The 16,695-nt window shown below is 43.8% G+C and overlaps 1 protein-coding gene across 1 annotated transcript in view; it reads right to left on the bottom strand.

Moving 5' to 3' along the window:
• The window catches only part of RhoGAP100F (Rho GTPase activating protein at 100F), a 90,787-nt gene that overhangs the window by 39,374 nt on the left and 34,718 nt on the right, over window positions 1–16,695 (bottom strand). Inside the window, exons 3-4 of the mRNA XM_080279480.1 lie at window positions 9,038–9,220; window positions 4,448–5,891 (exon numbers count right to left, since the gene is read on the bottom strand). Of these exons, the coding sequence (XP_080135606.1) occupies window positions 4,448–5,891; window positions 9,038–9,220 (1,627 nt within the window). The remainder of the gene's footprint in view (window positions 1–4,447; window positions 5,892–9,037; window positions 9,221–16,695) is intronic.

The following is a 16,695-nucleotide window of genomic DNA, read 5'->3' as shown; positions in this document are numbered from 1 at the left end:
AACTTTCATCTCCCACCTATAAGGCCTTTGCTTATCATTACTACCACCACAACTGCCACAATCACCACCACACCTACAACAATACTACCACAAACATCATTATTACAACAATAACAAGAACCGTCACCACCACCACCACCCATCACCACCACCACCAACAACAACAACAACAACTGCAATCGAACGACCACCATCACCACCACAACTACCAATATCTATGCATCCCACCAAAACTACCACCATCACAACTACTACAATCATCACATGACCAATAAAACCTGCATGAAAGCCACCACAACCGCAACTACCACAATCACAACCACCACACCACCTCTCACTCACCAACCCCTCCCCTACTACCACAATCACCACACCACAACCCAACACCTAACTTAATCACCACCACCACACCACCACAACTACCTCATCCACCACCACACCATCACCACAACACCCACTACCACACCACCACAACCACTACAGCCACCTCCCACCACATCAACCCCTCAGCTTTAAGTCCGCTCTCTACCCAGTCCAGTGAACCCGTCTGCTCTCACGTGGTCTCCTACCTTATACCCTAATATTACCCCTTATACCATAATATCCCGCCTTACACTCTGATTCCGTGCCTCATGCCCTGATGCCGTACCTTCATCTTACACCTCAAACCTTATCTCGTGCCTTATAAGCTCATCTCGTTTATTAATATTACTCTTTATGCCCAATTCTTACCCCTAATACCTTAATATCACCCCTTATACCCTAATACCGTGCCTCATACCCTTATCAAACTTAATACCTTTATCTCGTGCCATACACTCTGTTATCATGCTCTTTCTCCTAATTTCTTAACTTACTCTGCCTCATACCCTGATCTCGCTCATTTCAACCTGCCTTCGTCCCTTATACCCTGATATTTTGCCTTATACTGTGATAGAGAATCCCGATCTGGAAAAACTTTTATTGTGGAGAAGCAGCAAAGGGAAAGACGGTGGGAAAGAAGGGATGGAGGGACGGAGGGACGGAGGGAAAGAGGAAGAAAAGAATGAAAGAAATGAGTGAGGAGAGAGGGAGGTAAAGATGGAGGGAAAGATGGGAGGAAGGAGGAGCACTAGACAGAGGAAGAGAGGGAGTGAGAGAGGGAGGCACAACAGGATGGAGAGGGGGAGTGAGGTGGGGAAGAAGAAAGGGAAAGAGGGAGGTGGGGGAGGAAGAGAATGGAGGGAGGGACGGACAGAGAGAAGGATGGAGGGAGGGGGAGAGAGATGAAGATGGGGGAGGAAGAGAGGGGGGTGAGAGAAGGTAGAGAGCGAAAGACGGAAGGTGGGGAGAAAAAAGGAATGGAGATACGAAAAGGAAAAAGAACTTGTAATATATATTTTTTGCATTATATTCTTCAATCAATCAGTCTCCGTTCTCTCTTTCATATACTATAGCATGTTTACTTTACCCTGGCAAAAAGATCCCTAACTCCTTTTAGCTCTACTGATCGCCACGTGTAGTCTGATTGGAGGGTAAATTTGACTAGTAACCAAGGAGAATTATCTATACCTCATCACTAAAGTACTGTACATCGAATTTCATGAGAGAGAGAGAGAGAGAGAGAGAAAGAGAGAGAGAGAGTCGCCAAATGAAAACAAAGCCATCTACACACCATTATCATATCCCAGTATAAATAAGCATAATTTAAATCAAGCCATGCAGTATAATACCCTCTATGACATTATATTAAATTATTACACCGCGTTACATTACACTAGTACAGTTCTATTTAAACTTTCATTGTTTTTAGCACATTCTGTTTAAAATTTGTACTCTTTCGTATCACTCTTGTTTTTTTATGATGGTCTGGTATGACAAAACAAGAAACAAAACAACACCTCTTTATTTTGCTTTCCCATTACTCGTCTTTCAGCCAATCAGCTCCTATTTCATCCTCATACCGTTTTTCAACCCATCAATCTATATTCTCTCTCTCTCTCTCTCTCTCTCTCTCTCTCTCTATCTCTCTCTCTCGTACACTGATTAGCTTTTGTACTGCATGGGATGATTATGTGTGAGAGTGAGCGAGGCAGGTTGTGTCCGATCAGTAGTTCATTCTGTCTCCCTCCTGGACTGGGAGCGACCGTCCTCCTCCTCCTCCTCTTCCCCTTTCTCCTCCTCCTCCACCTCCTCCTCCCCCTCTTCCTTCACTTCCTCCTCTTCCTCCTCCTCATCATCATCATAAATCCTCTTCATCTTTTTCTCCTCCTCCCCATCATCATTATCATCCTCATCCTCAACATCACAATGATAATACTAATTTCTCTTCGTCTTTTTTCTCCTCTTCTTTCCCCTCCCCATCATCATCATCATCATCATCATCATCATCATCATCATCATCACCACCACCATCAGCGACAAGATAAAAAAAATAATAATAAGCAGGGAATTTACAGTGTGTTCAGGGACAGCATGAAGCCAAAAACGAAGCCAAGAGGTAGCCATCTTGGTCACCCTTCACTGAACAAATCAATGCCTAAATCAATGCCCAAAATCATGCCGGTAATTGCAATCTGTCAATCTTTGCAACACTGATGTACGTGCAATTTCGGATATTGATAAACAGTGACAGTAAATTAATTGGGGATGCCATAGAGAGCACAAACAAGTTCTTGAGAGAGAGAGAGAGAGAGAGAGAGAGAGAGAGAGTTAAGATGACGTATTCGTATATATGACAAACTAAAAAAAAAAAAAAAGTGTTTCTTGATAAGTATGACTAAATTTTTGGCGGAATACACTCGTCTCCACTACGACGAATATTCCATCTGTCTATCCACTATATCTCTTACGGCGCTAAATTTTTGCGTCATTAGACCAAATTTTGGTCATTAGAACAAATTTTAGAGTCATCAGAACAAATTATAGTCATTAGAACAAATTATAGTCATTAGAACAAATTTTAGTCATTAGAACAAATTTTAGTCATTAGAACAAATTTTAGTCATTAGAACAAATTTTAGTCATTAGAAATTTTTTTGGTCAGGGCAAATTATAGTCATTAGAACAAATTAGAGTCATTAGAAAAAAATTATAGTCATTGGAAGAAATTTAAGTCATTAGAAAAAATTACAGAGGCTGACCGCAACCAAGACTAAGCAATTTCCTGCCAAATCAGCTGCAGCCACATTGAAAACCACAAAACCAAAAACTAAATAAAAAAAACGATGTCCAAGTTCAAATGCCAATGAAACTCTGCCTTAGGTTCTTTCTTCTGCCATAAAAAATAGTGTTACGAAGCATGTTTCTCGGTACACCCCAGTTTCAGGTGGGTATACACCGTGCAACTGAAATGCAACTCATCAATCTCACGTGCTGATCAGTGTAGTCAAAAACACTTGGTGCAGGTGTACAACAGGTGGATAAATACTAAAAAAAAAAAAATAATAATTCACGCAGGTGTAAATAAAGCGAACACCTAATATAAAAAAAATCAATCATGTGTGCATCATCTGAACAACCGATTGAAAAAAATCATTCACGTGTACACAGGTGAACAACGGATTAAAAAAATATTCAATCACGTGTACAATACGTGAACAACTGATTTTAAAAGTTCATCCAGGTGTACATCAGGTGAACAACTGATTACAAAAAATTCACGTGTACATCAGGTGAACAACTGATTAAAAATAATTCACGTGTACATCAGGTGAACAACTGATGGAAAAAAAATCAATTGAGTGTACATCAGGTGAATAATTAATTTAAAAAACATTCAATCAGACAGGCTGGGCAAAAGTATAGGCATTTTAGAATTTATGTCCCTTAGTACCATGACGTCTCCTATTCTAAATTCTTGCCATCTCAGACGATTTTATTCAGCTCGCGAGGGAGTTATGGGGGTGATGGGGTTTGTGGACCGTTGCTGTTACTATTACTGCTTAACCCCAGTCCGTCTAATGGAGCAGACCCAACGATTGCAGGTAAGTAACTCCCGGTAAGGGCATGGGTTGGTAGAAAAAGTATCTAACCCATTCAAAAGCCATTAAATACCAAAAGTCTCTCCTGGGCTTAATAAAATCGTCTGGATGTTAACATAATAATAATACTAATAATATATAAAAAGACGCCGTAGTACTGAAGGGGTAAAAAAATGGATTATTAAAGTGGCATATAAATAGGCAGAAGCATAAATAACAAGAGGCACACACCACTGTCTGTGTTAACTGTAATGGAGGACAATCAGGACAGACGATGGAGTGTGTGTGTGTGTGTGTGTAAAGAGTGAGGGAGTGGGAGTGACAATGAGGGCGGGGGGGAGGGGAAGCCTAGCGATAGCAGGGGTGGTGTGTGAAGCCAGCCTAATACGAAGCATCACGGTGTGAGGGTTAGTGATGTTGGGGTGTGAGGTGTGCAGGGGTGTGCATGGTGTGTAGCTAAGCACAGATGCAGCAGAGTAACCTACCTCGCTCTGTGCCGGTGGGCATCTCCGGGGCACTGACGGCTCCGTCGCTCTCGTCCTCGCTGACGGCGGGGCCGCCTCGGGCCTCGAACCTAACGTGTGAGCCGCGGTGGCGGGAGGTGTGGCGGGGCAGGGAGTTGGATCGGGCTGCCCCTGCCGCCCCCGGGGCCTGATGCGCCCCACGGGCCCGTGCCAACAGTGAGGACCTCGGCAGAGTCACCTCCGTGTCGCTGGCGTAGTCCACAGAACGGGTGCGTTGGCGCAGTGCGCTGAGGCGCCGCATGGTCTCCTGGTAGCGTTCCAGGGTGGCTCGGTCAGCCCCCGCCCCCACCCCGTACTGCAGGGCCGCCTTGTGGCGCCGCCCCGCCCCGCCTTCGTAGTCGCTGAGGGTCTCACGCTCTGTGGCTGGCAGCCGCTGGTCGCTGAGGGTACGGGCCAGGCGAGGGCGGCCTATGCTAGTGCGGCCCAGTGTGCCATACATGAGTGGCTCCGCGCCCCGCACCACACGTGCCCCCGCCAGGCCGGCCACGTCCAGCTCCCCAGGGGTGGGACCGTAGAAAGAGTGCACCCGCTCAGCCAAGGACTCTAGTGTTTTGGGGTAGGTGCGTTCGTAGGGTGTGAAGTGCTGCTGCTGTGGCCGCGGTTGTTCCGTGATCACTGGTGGTGGTGGCTGGTAGTATCGCTCGATGTCCGCCCCCAACGGTGGTCGTGGTGGGGCGCCGTAGGGTGGAATGGCTGCCCCAGGGATCCCTGCCTGGCGGGCGCTGCGTGGCTGGTACCCTGGGTGGGTGGCGTGAGGGCCCATGGGTCCGCCCAGCACCCCGGGGGGAGCCCCAGATGGTACGCCCTGTGGCACACCAAATGGCCCCTTAGAGGGCACCTGCCTCACCCCGTAGTACCTGAGTGGCTCCTCATGTCGCAGGCCAGACATGGGCTCCGCTGGCCGGTACCGAGGCAGTGTGCTGAATCTGGCCTCCTGCCCTGGCGGTACCCCTGGCGGCGGTCGGGAGGGAGGCGGTGGTGGCCGCCCCATGGCCGCAAAACGCAGGTTATCGCCATTGCTGTTGGAATCTTCCAGTGGTTCCTCCTCGTACTCCTTCTTGATGACAACCACTGGGGGTGGCTTGGGCTCGTGGCGTGGTTGCGGCGATGGTGGCGCCCCCCGCCCGCCGCGCCGCGACCTGGTGGTAAGCAGCAGGCGGCGCGGGATGCTCATGATGATGACCACGTCGTCCAGCCCCATGCGCGTCACGTCCACCAAGTTCACCGCCAGAATCTCGTCCCCTACACGCAGGCAGCCGGAGTTGTACACGGGCGACTCCAGTGCGATGCGTGAGATGAACACGCCCTCGCTCCGGTCCGCGCCGTTGCCCTCGCGGATGTACAGCCCCAGCGTCTGGCCCGGCCGCTTCACGATCTCAACCATCTGCACGCTGAACTTGGCGCTCTGTGGACGGGGTAGTGGTTAGCGGGGCAAGGGCTATTATATGTTACATGGCTTCATTCACACATCAATAACTAACACTGTACACCGTAACTCCTCATACACATCACTGCCTCACTACACATCCCTGCAGTATTCACATATAACTGCCTCACACACACATATCATTACCTAAGCCACACATCACTACCCAATACACTACATTACCTCATACACACAAACTATACACATACACCTCACCCTGCCAAATACACTACGTGCGCTACACTCTACCTCATACTTCCCCACACACGTAACCCAATCTCATACAAAAATATACATACACATACAGTACTCGCAAACCACATTGCATCACTCCTTACGCATTGTCCAACCACCTCATATGCCCTACACTCTACCTCATACTACCTCACACTTACCTCACTGACACCTACCACACACGTATCACACACTTACACAATCTCACCCCACATACACCAGTGACATACAGTATTCTTAAAAGTCGGTACTCGCGTTCACGTTGTTTTATAAGCTTATTTGACTGTGCTTTTGTCTTCACTCATCCTGCCACCGAACATTTCACAACCAAACGAAATAACACAAAAAAGTGGCTATTTCCGATTGTACTTAAAAAACAAGGAGATCCGTGTCAGAAATACAAAAATATGCTAGGAAATGTCATGTCATCCTATTAGAGTAGCTGACTATCAAGGGGCCACACTCAGGGTATAGGATAGTACAGAATGTCACTCATCCCAATGGTATACTTTCATTTATCGATGTAACCTAAGGAAAGTCAGTTCAGAAAGGTCCTCGCAAGATCCCTTAGGTTATCGGTGACATTTTAACCCCTGCAGCTCCATGAAGTAAATTCTAAATATTATTTTCCCTCATCCAGACGATTTTCCGAACACTGGAAAAATCATTTACAGCGACGAGGTTAGAAACTTTCTCTGTTAACCCTTTCACGACCTAATCTCTCCCTCTAAGCTGAGTAAAATCGTCTGAAAATATCAATACTAAAATACGCAATACATCATCAGGCTGAAGAGATGACTGGAGACTTTTTAACCATCTGAGTATATGAGGTCAATCCTAAATGATTAAATTCATTACTATCAGGTTTGAGACTAGTCGACTGTTTTCCTCTTCAGCCATACAACAATCGGGTATCACGTTTTTTAAATCGATTTCCTAACATATTCCACCCTAACCTAATCTAATCTAACCGAACTAAACCTCACCTAACCTAACCTAACTTAGCCTAACCTTTTCTCACATCACCTGACCTAACACAACCCCCTCGCGAAATTCGAGTATCGCGTTTCTGTACACATTTCAAAACCCCCATAAACTGGAGCCCCAAACTGAAGGCAATATCGGAATGTGCTCCCCCACTGAACCTCTCAATAAGGGATTTTATTTTTGATTTTTTTTTTTTTTTTTGGGGGGGGGGAGGGGTATTGCACGGTTCTCGTCTACCCATTGTGTGCTAGGGGAGAGATGTAGGGAGTTTGTGTACGTTTTCGTGTGTGTGTGTGTGTGTGTGTGTGTGTGTGTGTGTGTGTGTGTGTGTGTGTGTGTGTGTGTGTGTGTGTGTGTGTGTGTGTGTGTGTGTGTGTGTGTGTGTGTGTGTGTGTGTGTGTGTGTGTGTGTGGCAACAAATGTCAGGGGTGAATGGTGTGTAATTCAATTTGTGTGTATGGATCTTCGTGCATTTATGCATTTCCTTTGCCTACCGTATTTTTGTTTATATATGTGGATATTTGCTTGTTTTTATGAGTGTCTGTGTATATACCTGAATATACATGAATGTCTGCACACTTTTTATATATATATATATATATATATATATATATATATATATATATATATATATATATATATATATATATGGTTTGTATGCAAGATATGTAGATTATGAGCACGCATATGCAGTACATGTGTATTTGTATATGCGTGTACGCTGAGGTATAAACATGCCTAAAGGTATGCATGTCACTCATGTTAGGTACATATGCATGCGTATGTGGGTGTGGGTGTGTGTGACTGGTGTTTTGACATGTGGTTGTGACGGGATCATAATAGAGTATTTTTAGTGTACGTGCTGGCTCTGTCCATCACCAAAACATCACCTCTTACTACACACATTTATACGGTAAATCTCTGACTCCTATAATTTCTATCCATTGAAAAAAAAAATCGTTTGGTGTCAGTCCTCGTTTGGTGTCAGTCCGAATATAACTCCCAGGTGTGACAACAGAGGGGAAGGGGTTACTCACGACAGTGTACAGTCTATATCACACAGGATATTTATCAGCTAAGCAAAGTCTTCTTGTGTTAGTCACAATAAAATAAATGCCTCAACCGCAGCGAATGTGTACACTTAAACACCACTTCTTATTCCACATAACTGTACGTCAACCACCAAATTGTCTCCATGAGTTTCAGTTTTTTCTAGTTATATATTTCCAGGTGTTTGGTAATTTTGACTATGTATTCGGCCTGACGTCGGCCTATTTTATTTTTGTGACAACAGACAGTAATATATGGTCACTGAGAGGGAAGAGATTGCCTATATGCTGCTAAGAAACTACTGACACCCTCATACAAACCTTTGAGAGTGAGTGAGACAGTGGAAAAGTATGTATAAATATAGCAAGTGCGTGATAGTGAAAAGAGTAGACACACTCTCTCTCTCTCTCTCTCTGCTATTCATGCCCTTCTCATAAATATCTTTTTTGCATGATAGTGAGAAAAAAGTAAATATGGGGACAGAGTGAGTGAGTAAGAGAGTATGCTTGCCAGTCTATTTTTCTTTATCTTCTCAATCCATCTATAAATCTATGTCTAAATCTATTACCAGCACTGCTAGAAAACTTTTGCTCTTCTCATACACACCTTTTGTGAGTGAGTGAGATAATGACAAAGTAAACATGAACATCTACTTTTTATCTGCCTACACATTTATCTTTTTATCTCACACTCACTGTTTGCTAAGAAAATCAATGTTGTTCTTCTCTTTCACAATTTTTGTCCGTGGGTGAAAAAGTGAGACAATGTGGAGATTTAGACTTGGTGGGGAAGGAAGCATGTCTGTCTATCTGTGTATATATCTATCCATTTATCTATCCATCTATCTCACCCACCTGTGCTGCTAGGAAGGTCTTTGCCTGCTCATAGGCGTGCCTGCTCAGCGTCCTGGGGTCCAGCAGGCGCACCACCATCTCCCCCCGCCGCTCCACCGCCTCCAGGGCCGCTGCCGTGGACGCGTCGTGGTCATTCTCTATTGTCTCTATCTGACGGAAGATCTCAGAGCTGATCCCGCTTATCTGTGGGGGGAGGAGAAGAGAGGTTAGGTGGAGGAGAAGCGAGGTTAGGTGGGGGAGACGCGAGGTTAGGTGGGGGAGACGAGAGGTTAGGTGGAGGAGATAAGAGGTTAGGTGGAGAAGAGGAGTTTGGTGGGTGATGTGGGTTGTTAGGCGGGTGGAAAAGTCACTGTTCACTTTCATCATCATCATCATCATCGACGATGCTGAATTTCCCACAATTTCAAAGGAGCAGACACCTACACACACACACACACACACACACACACACACACACACACACACACACACACACACACTGCTGCCTTGCTCTGCTGTGCAAAGCCGCCGCCAAAAGGAGATCAAAAGTAAACAGCAACCATAACAACAACAACAACAACAACTACGACCTGGGAAAAACACTCAACCCCTTCAATACGATGTCATTTTAATCCCTGCTATTGCCAGACGATTTTCTTGGGGACTTTTCGAGCCAGAGAGGAGAGAAAGCAAAGATCAGGCCGTGTAATATGAGTTTTTTTCCCCCCCTAAGCTCAATAAAATCGTCTGGATGTAGCAAGAATAAGCTAGAAAAAAAAGGTCATGGCACTGATGGGGTTAACTACTTTGATCAAGGTAATTTCAAAGTAACTAACCTTTTCAGCACGATGGTCTCTCTTTTTTTACTCAGCTTTTGGTTCCCTCAGACAATTTTTTTTGCTTAAACTCCAACGTGGCAGGGAATGGGAGGGAGGGATAATATTTTTCGCTGCCACCGGACGATTTTATTCAGCAACAAGAGATCCCTGACGCTAACAGAAACCCCACTTTATCACTATTTTTTTCTGGAGCCAAACGGTTTTATTCAGCTTGAAAGAACCCCTGGAAGTGAAGTTGGCAAGGAAGGAAAGATGGGAGGATAATAAATAAATAAATAAATAACTTTATTTCCACTAAGCAGTGGTTATTAATAAAGATACATGTTCCGATATATAGTAAGTACAGTACAATGAAAACATGAAAAATCAGTACATATGAAGACAAATTTAGAGCGAAATAAAATCTCAATTGGGATTTTTATCTTGCAAATGCATCCAAGGTATTTCAAGTCATAAAACATTTTTCTCTCCCATAAGAAAACACAGCAGCCTAGATTTGAATACTGGTAGGCTACTGGCGTTGGTTATTAAAGCAGGCAATTCATTCCAGAGCTTCGGGCCCTGTACAGCGAGTGACCTGGCACCAGTGCTAGTGTGGACTCTTGGTACATATAGGCTATTTTGTTGCCTGGTTACACTTCCAGTCACGTTATGCACAGAAGCAAAGGACATAAACCATTCAGGGTACACACCACGCAGTATCTTATACATAGTACAGTACGTATCAAATGCATGCTTTTGTTTAATATTTAGCCATCTTAACTCTTTCAGGACTGGAGAAACATGATCGTATTTCCTCATTCCACCTACAGCAACTTTAGCAGCAAAGTTCAATAGTTTCTGGGCACTGTGTATAAGAGTTCCGTTGGTTGTACCCCATATCCTAATACAATAATTAATCAAGCTCAATACAAGAGCTTGAATTATGATTATACGAGTCTGTTTCTGGAAATTGTCACTTAAACGATTTATATACATCAATGTCCCAATGACTTTTTTATTTAACTCATTAATATGCACATCAAAGCTCATATACTTATCAATATAAAGACCTAAATTTTTAACATGACTACTAGGAGTGATGTTATTGCCATCAAACTTTACAGTTGCATTAGCAGGTATACGTGATAAGAGTTGACGATTTCCAATAAAAATACATTGAGTTTTATTTGGGTTAATCATGAGACCATTCCTAAGAAAATACTGATTAGCTTTGACAAGGGTTTCTTCAGTCTTAGTGATAAGATCCTCCAGATTATTTATAGTACCTGTATGAAGGAATTGTGTATCATCAGCATATTGTGTTAATATACAGTCATTTAAATAAGTTGATATGTCATTTACGTAGATATTGAATAAAAGTGGACCTAGAATTGAACCTTGTGGGACCCCGTAGGTTACATTCTGCTTTGTAGATACGACATCATTTAATCGAACAGACTGAGTTCTGTTACTAATGTAACTATTAATCCAAAACGAATCAATTTTTACCTTGGCACATTTATCTATGAGGATGTCATGGCTAACACTATCAAAAGCTTTAGAGAGGTCACACAAGGTTGACAGAGATATTTTCTTTTGGTCCATATTGTCATAAATTTCATCAGTTATAACAGTAAGAGCAGTCTCAGTAGAAAGCTTTGATCGGAAACCATGCTGAGTGTTAGATAAAAGTCTCTTTGTTTCTAAAAAGTTTAATAGTTGATTAGCAACTACCTTTTCTAATATTTTAGAAACAGTAGGTAATAGTGAGATGGGCCTATAATTATTAACATTGTTGATATCACCTGTTTTGAAGACGGGGACAACCAATGCGTGTTTCCATGTCGTAGGGAATATACCAGTTGTGATAGAGGTGTTAACGATACAAGTTAAGTAAAACGCGATGACGTAGAGTGCGTCTTTGATGAAGCGAAGAGATATGCCATCAGAGCCATATGAACTACTTTCCTTGAGACTTTTAACTGTAAGGACTATCGTATTGGTGTCCACAGGCTGAGGTCTAAAGTATTCATCTTCTGTAAGGCTTGTTAGAGGCATGTCAAATTGATTGTTAGCAAGGTTTTGTTGCGTCTTATCATATGTAGATTTACCAACGTTTGCAAAAAATCTATTAAATTCTTCTGCTTTCTCATCTTTATTTTCAAAGTTCTGATTATTAGATTTTTTATTCTTTCCTGGAACAATTTCCCTGATGACCTTCCAAGTAGCAGCAGTATCACCTTTAGTACTGTTAAATTGATTATGATAATGTTCAGCCTTTGACTGGCTAATAAGGACCTTTACTTTTTTCTTTTCGGTTTTATACTGCTGTTGCAATTCAGTATTATATCTATCAGTTTTTAGCTTTTTCTGAATGTAGTTTCTATTCATAATAGCTTGGCGTATTTCATCATTAAACCAAGGAGAGAAAGGTCTAGTAACATTTTTGGTAACTAACGGTGCACAGGTGTTCAGACATTCCGTAATAGAGGAGGGGATTGGAGGAGAGGGGTGGGTTGGAGATGGAGGGAAGCGAGGGATGGGGTGGGGAAGTGGGGGAGAGGGGAACGGGATGGGGTGGGGAGAAAGAGAAGGAAGTGGGGGAGGGGGGAAGGGAAGTGAGGGATGGGGTGGGGAGAGGGGAATGGAAGTGGGGAAGGGAGGACGGGAGTGAGGGATGGGGCAGTGGGGAAACGACAGGAATGAGAGGCGGCGGGGGAGAATGGGAGGGGAGTAAGGGAGGGGGTCGGAGGTTGGGGGAGTCGGGTGAAGGAAGGGACAGGGAGAAAGGGAGGGGGAGTGAGGGAGGGGACGGGGAGAGATAGTGGGGGAGGGTGTTTATAAGGGTGTAAGGGGAGAACACCAAAGACACGTTTTAGCCTGTCCGAGCTAATTATAAATACAACTGAGGGATGGAAGGAAGGAGAGGAGGAAGGAAGGAAGAAGTAGGAAGGAAGGGGCAGGAATGTACGATGATGGAAGGGAGGAAGGGGGGAAGGATTGAGGGAGAGAATGGCAGGGAAAGAAAGGAAAGAACAGAATGAATGAAGCAAGTCACCGGATGACAGGAGGCAGGAATGAAGGACTGAAGGGAAAGATGGATGTATGAGGAAAGGAAGGAAGGAAGGAAGGAAAGAAGGAAGGCTGGAAGGAAGGAGGAAATGGATGAATGAGGTAGGTAGGAAAAATGCAAGAAAGGAAGGAGAACGGCAGAAGACATGAGAAAAAAAAAACATGAAGAGATGGAAAGAAGAAAAACTAAATATGGAAGGATGCAGCAAAAAAAGGACACAGAAAAAGGAAGGAAGGAGGAAAGGAGGGGAAGAAGGACTGAATGAAGGAATGGGGGAAGGATAGACTATGGAAGGAACAAAATAAAGAAAAGAAAGTGCGAAGAAGGAAAGGATGAATGTATGAGCTGGGATGACAATTTTTGTTCTCATATTTTCTTCGTGTCCTCGCATCTCTCTCTCTCTCTCTCTCTCTCTCTCTCTCTCTCTCTCTCTCTCTCTCCGCAGAAAGTTTTAATAAGGTTTTCATTAATTACGGTTTTGTGGTTTTGGCAGCGATGCTAGTTGGGATGGTCTTTTTCTTTTTTCTTGTGTGTGTGTGTGTGTGTGTGTGTGTGTGTGTGTGTGTGTGTGTGTGTGTGTGTGTGTGTGTGTGTGTGTGTGTGTGTGTGTGTGTGTGTGTGTGTGTGTGTGTGTTGGCGTGTGTGCGTGAGTGTGCATAGGAATGTGCCAACAGTAAACAGAAGCCCCTGCCCACACCCTCACACACACGGGATTGCCTGTTTGTCTGCTGTTTAGAGAGGCTGTCTGCTGTTTAGAGAGACTGTCTGCTGTTTAAAGAGGCTGTCTGGCTGTTCAGAAAGGCGACCAGCTATTTGGAGAGCTATGTGGAAACACTATCTGGGTGTTTGGAAAGTGCCTGGCTGTTTAGAATGTCGTCTGGGTGTTTGGAATGGCTTGATTGGCTGTCTAGAAAGGCGTGTGGCAATTTATAAAGGCAATTCGCTGCATAGAAAGGTATCTGGGTGTTCTGAAATGCTTTTGGCTGTTTAGAAAGGCGTCTGGTTGTTTACAGAGAGTTGCTGGACTGACAAAAGGGTGCTTGGCTATCTAAAAAGGAGTTTGTTGTTAAGAATGGCTAACTTATCAGAAAGGTGTTATCCTACTTTTTTAACACATTTGCTTCTCACTTTCTCTCAGTTTCCAAATATTCCTGCGCTGAGAGACGCCTGACATGTTTCTCAGCCCATACATGATTCTCTTTGATGTGACGCGTCAGGGAGGAGAGCGACGGACCTTATAAGTGTGAAGCGGAAGCAGTGAACCAACTTCTGTCCTACACTGTATACTGCCACCAATATTTCAAGCCTGTACGCCCATAGCCGGGCATGAATAGGCGTAAAAAACTATGTAAATGCAATAGTTCTCTTTTTTTTTTTTTTTTTTTTTATCTCCTTCACCACCGGAGCAAAACTACGTGGAACTATGACTCCTAAAAGAGAGAGACTGGAAAACTGACCTACACAGAGAAAGGTCAAAGCCACAGAGTCAGTGATGGACATTGTGTAGACGGGGGGGAAAATTCGCCTGTAATTCCACTGCGTCTTGGCTACTTCACACTTCCTAGTATTTGGGTAAAGCAGATGGAATTAATGTGGCCGCTTCTTCTGAACGTCTTCCAGTTTAAAGATATCCTTACATAAGTGTGGGACCCCAAAATTGAACAGCATATTCCAAACGCGGTCTTACGAGACTCTTATTTATTGGAAAGTCTGTATCTTGTTTTATACAGTGTTTTAAACTGATTAATTCCACAATCCCAGGTTCCAGCACTAGTACAAAACTCTCAATAATAAATAAGGACTCTCCCGGTGTGCTGTACGTTTTGAACAAAAGGACAATGGAACTCAGAAAGGCCATAAGGTCGGTCTCATTTCAGTAACCGTGAATTTTAATACAATATATAATCTGGCAACATGAATTATAGTTTTCGTCCAACTTAAGCTGCAAGAGATTTTCCTATAGATTAATGACAGAAAAAGAGGCTCTATATCCTCTTCACAGCACTTCTTCGTGACTAGCACCATATTTTAGTGCCAACCTCTTCCTATAAACTCAGCATTCAAGATGTAGAGATGCCAGTTTTGAGAGACCAGAGTATAGTCACTGAGAATTGCGTGACATAGCGATATATTGGCTAAATGTTAATAATTTTTTTCACTGTATGTACAGGTTTCCAATTTTTTCTTCCTTGCTGTACCGATCACTGTTCTTTAAAACCTATGTAACATTGTCACTCCGTTTGGTGTGTTCTAACCACTACCCTATCATGCGTCTCTGTTATTCACCCTCCCAGAAAGTGAAATCGGAAACAGAAATAGTGAACTCGGGAAACAAACAAAATAACAGACTTAGAAATGTGGTAAACTAAATAATCAAACGTCCAGAAAATAGAGTACTGAAATTTAAAAAAAAAGCAGTATCTTGAAATAAGTCAGAAAAAAATCTGATCAAAATTATATAGAAATCTAGAATATAGTTACCTGTTGAATCGGACTTTCAGCCAACAGTACACCGTTTTCCTGTCTATACTCATGACATTTCGTTGCTGTTTAATTACGTGGTTCAAATGGGGTTATTAAGGAAAGACTGAAAAGCCTGGGTGTAGTGGGAGACGGGAGGTGTGGTGAGGTTGTGTGTGGTGTGGTAAAGTGGAGAAGTAGTGTGTGGTGAGGCTGAGTGTCGTGTGGTAAAGTGGAGAGGAAGTGTGTGGTGTGGCTGTGTGTGGTGTGTCTGTGTGTGGTGTGGCAAAGTGGAGAGGAAGTGTGTGGTGAGGTTCTATGTGGTGTGACAGTATGAAGGGCTGTAATTCAGAGTGCAGGGTGTGTGCAAAGGTGACAGTGTGAGAGGTGTATGTGTAGTGTAAGGTATGGCAGTGTGAGTTGCTTGAGTCTGTAGTGTGGCAGTGTGTAATGTGGCAGTTTAAAGCTTACTAATGCCACCCAGTGTACAGGAACTTCTTTAACCCTCTGAATATAAGCTTACAAATTCACCCAACTCCTTTGATGTATAGGATAAACCATGATTTTAGCTCAGGCAGATGATGTAAGCTTTGAAAGGGATGAATTGAGAGTTGCAGGAAATGGTTATGAAATGTGTGTGTGTGTGTGTGTGTGTGTGTGTGTGTGTGTGTGTGTGTGTGTGTGTGTGTGTGTGTGTGTGTGTGTGTGTGTGTGTGTGTGTGTGTGTGTGTGTGTGTGTGTGTGTGTGTGTGTGTGTGTGTGTGCGGTGCAAGTGTGAGGTATGTGTGTGTCAGGTGTGAATGTCAAGGTTCGGGTGTGTGTTTACAGAGAGAAGCACCACTCCATAATTCTCCATGCTAACTGACACCTCTTTACGTGTGTGTGTGTGTGTGTGTGTGTGTGTGTGTGTGTGTGTGTGTGTGTGTGTGTGTGTGTGTGTGTGTGTGTGTGTGTGTGTGTGTGTGTGTGGCGTTAACAGGTGTGTGTTTGAGGGGCGAGTATCATATTTACAAACCCTCCTCAGCTTAAGTCGTAAAATAAAAACTTCTTCATTTATTTTCACCCTCACTCACACACCTACCAAGCACATCACTACCCCATCTCAGTGAATATTAAGAACATATATAAATGATGTGTTTTTATGGTAAACTACTGCTATGGGGGCTTGTTAATAATGCCTAATGGAAGATTCTTTATAAATGTCTCTCTTGATCTCTACTGGCAGTGCTCCAAGGTGGGGGGAGAAGAGAGGGGGGAGGGGGAAGGGGAAGGGGAGGGGGAAGGGGAAGGGGGAGTTTAATATCACTTCCCCCCTCCCCTACTGC

This window comes from Coenobita brevimanus, chromosome 78, assembly GCF_032717465.1.
Source record: "Coenobita brevimanus isolate Jiangsu-jjx chromosome 78, ASM3271746v2, whole genome shotgun sequence".
Lineage (NCBI taxonomy): Eukaryota > Metazoa > Arthropoda > Malacostraca > Decapoda > Coenobitidae > Coenobita > Coenobita brevimanus.
Note: the sequence above shows the minus strand (reverse complement) of the source record. Positions and strands in the feature narration are given on the sequence as shown.